Source organism: Megascapheus bottae, unplaced genomic scaffold, assembly GCF_031878675.1.
Source record: "Megascapheus bottae isolate mThoBot1 unplaced genomic scaffold, mThoBot2.hap1 HAP1_SCAFFOLD_74, whole genome shotgun sequence".
Taxonomy (NCBI): Eukaryota; Metazoa; Chordata; class Mammalia; order Rodentia; family Geomyidae; genus Megascapheus; species Megascapheus bottae.
The window spans coordinates 25001-27500 of NW_028327284.1; the positions used below are offsets into that span (position 1 = coordinate 25001).

Below are 2500 nucleotides of genomic sequence, written 5' to 3' on the forward strand. Positions count from 1 at the left end.
CCGCCGGGGACCTAGCGACAACCCGCGACCCGTGACGCGAGAATTCGGGGACCCGCAGAGGACCGAGGACCGCGGTCCGTGGAGCCGCCGCGACACGCCGTGGACCCGTGGACGGGGTGACCCGCTGAGGACCCGCCGACAACCGGCCACTCGGACTCGGACTCGGACTCGGACTCGGACTCGGACTCGGACTCGGATGGAGAGGATCCCGGGGATGCGCCAGGGCACCGGGACGCGGGAATCCGAGGACCCGCCGAGGACCGTGGACCGTGGACCGGGGACCCGGGAATCCGCCTGGGACCTACCGACAACCCGCGACCCGCGACCCGCGACTCGGACGGAGGAGAGGATCCCGGGGATGCGCCAGGGCACCGGGACGCGGGAATCCGAGGACCCGCCAAGGACCGGCCGAGGACCGGAGAACGGGGACCGGGGACCGGGGACCCGGGAACCCGCCGGGGACCTAGCGACGAACCGCGACTCGGACTCGGACTCGGACTCGGACTCGGACTCGGACTCGGACTCGGACTCGGACGGAGGAGAGGATCCCAGGGTCCCGGGACGCAAGAATTCCGGGACCGACCAAGGACCGGGGACCGGGGACCGGGGTCCGTGGACACGGGGGACCAAGGACTCAGGGACCCGCCGAGGACCTAGCGACAACCCTCGGACTCGGACTCGGACTCGGACTCGGACTCGGACTCGGACTCGGACCCGGACCCGGACGGAGGAGAGGATCCCGGGGATGCGCCAGGGCACCGGGACGCGGGAATTCGCGGACCGGGGACCGGGGACCGGGGACCAAGGACCAAGGACCAAGGACCGGGGACCGGGGACCGGGGACCGGGGACCGGGGACCGGGGACCGGGGATGGGGGACCCGCCGCTAACCCGCCGGGGACCTAGCGACAATCCTCGGACTCGGACTCGGACTCGGACTCGGACTCGGACTCGGACGGAAGAGAGGATCCCGGGGATGCGCCAAGTCACTGGGACGCCAGAATCCGAGGACGCGCCGAGGGCCGAGGGCCGAGGGCCGAGGGCCGACGGCCGAGGGCCGAGGACCGGGGACCGTGGACCGGGGACCCGGGAACCCGCCGGGGACATACGACGACCCGCGTCCCGCGACTCGGATGGAGGAGAGGATTCCAGGGACCCGGGACACGAGAATTCGGGGACCCGCAGGGGACTCGCAGAGGACCGAGGACCGAGGACCGAGGACCGAGGACCAAGGACCGGGGTCCGTGGAGCCGCCGGGACATGCCGTGGACGGGGTGACCCGCTGAGGACCTGCCGACAACCCGCGATTCGGATAGGCACTCGCACTCGGACTCGGACGTCGAGGATCCCGGGGACCCACCCACCGGGACCTAGCGACAACCCGCGGCACGGACGGAGGAGAGGATCCCAGGGACCCGGGACGCAAGAATTCGGGGACCGACCAAGGACCGGGGACCGGGGTCCGTGGACACGGGGGACCAAGGACTCAGGGACCCGCCGAGGACCCGCCGAGGACCTAGCGACAACCCTCGGACTCGGACTCGGACTCGGACTCGGACTCGGACTCGGACTCGGACTCGGACTCGGACTCGGACTCGGACTCGGACTCGGACGGAGTCCGGGGGAGTCCGGGGGAGTCCGGGGGAGTCCGGGGGAGTCGAGTCCGGGGGACTCCGGGGGGAGTCGTACTCCTTCCCTCCACGAAAGGTCCAGGTCGACCAGTTGTCCCTGCCTAAGCATGCCGAGGTCGACCAGATGTCTGTGTCCCGTCCTGGAGGTCGACCAGATGGTTCTGTTTTGTTCCGAAGGTCAACCAGATGTCTAGCAGAGGTTTGTGCCTTCCTGGAAAGTGTATAGAAAGTGGATGGGAGTGTGTGGGGGTGGGGAGGGGGTACGAAGTTACAAACAAAGCCATGATGAGGAAGGAAAGACCGCTCCTCCTTGTAACATCTCTTTATCTTCCACACCCCACCAGGGACCGCTGGATAGACCACCGGACCAGGGAGCGATGCCTGAACCAACTCAGCAGCCAGCTAGGAATCCGATCCAGTGCACCTTTGGTGTGTGTGGAGGTTTTGCTGAGCCAGGGATGCAAGGCGAGATTTGGGGGAAGAAGCAAGCCTCCTCCTGTCCTGACCCCTGAGCACCCCTGCTCCTGCTCCTGCTCCTGCTCCTGCTCCTGCTCCTGCTCCTGCTCCTGCTCCTGCTCCTGCTCCTGCTCCTGCCCCTGCCCCTGCCCCTGCCTCTTCCTCCTCCCCAGCTCCCGCCCCCCTGCCCCCACCATAACCTCACAGCCCTCTCCTAGAAATAAAATAAAAGGACCCATTTGCTTGAATCGCACTGTCTTTGGCTTGTGTTTGTATTCCACTCCCAAGATGAAAGGGGGTTGCATTTCTGACGTCTGATGCGGGGGGGGGGGCGGCATGGAGAGAGAAGGTTCTTCGGGGTCGGGGTGTGGGGCGGGTGGGCAGGGGGGCGAATGGACAGATGAACGATGGGGT

General features: G+C 67.6%; 1 protein-coding gene across 1 annotated transcript in view; it reads left to right on the forward strand.

The window, feature by feature from the left end:
- LOC150040150 (uncharacterized) overlaps window positions 1–2027 on the forward strand; it is a 2682-nt gene extending 655 nt beyond the window's left edge. Inside the window, exons 2-4 of the mRNA XM_090327377.1 lie at window positions 1–535; window positions 1135–1829; window positions 1975–2027. The exon at window positions 1–535 is cut by the window's left edge and continues 57 nt beyond it. Of these exons, the coding sequence (XP_090183503.1) occupies window positions 1–535; window positions 1135–1824 (1225 nt within the window). The 3' untranslated portion in view covers window positions 1825–1829; window positions 1975–2027. The remainder of the gene's footprint in view (window positions 536–1134; window positions 1830–1974) is intronic.
- The last annotated feature ends 473 nt before the right edge of the window (window positions 2028–2500 follow it).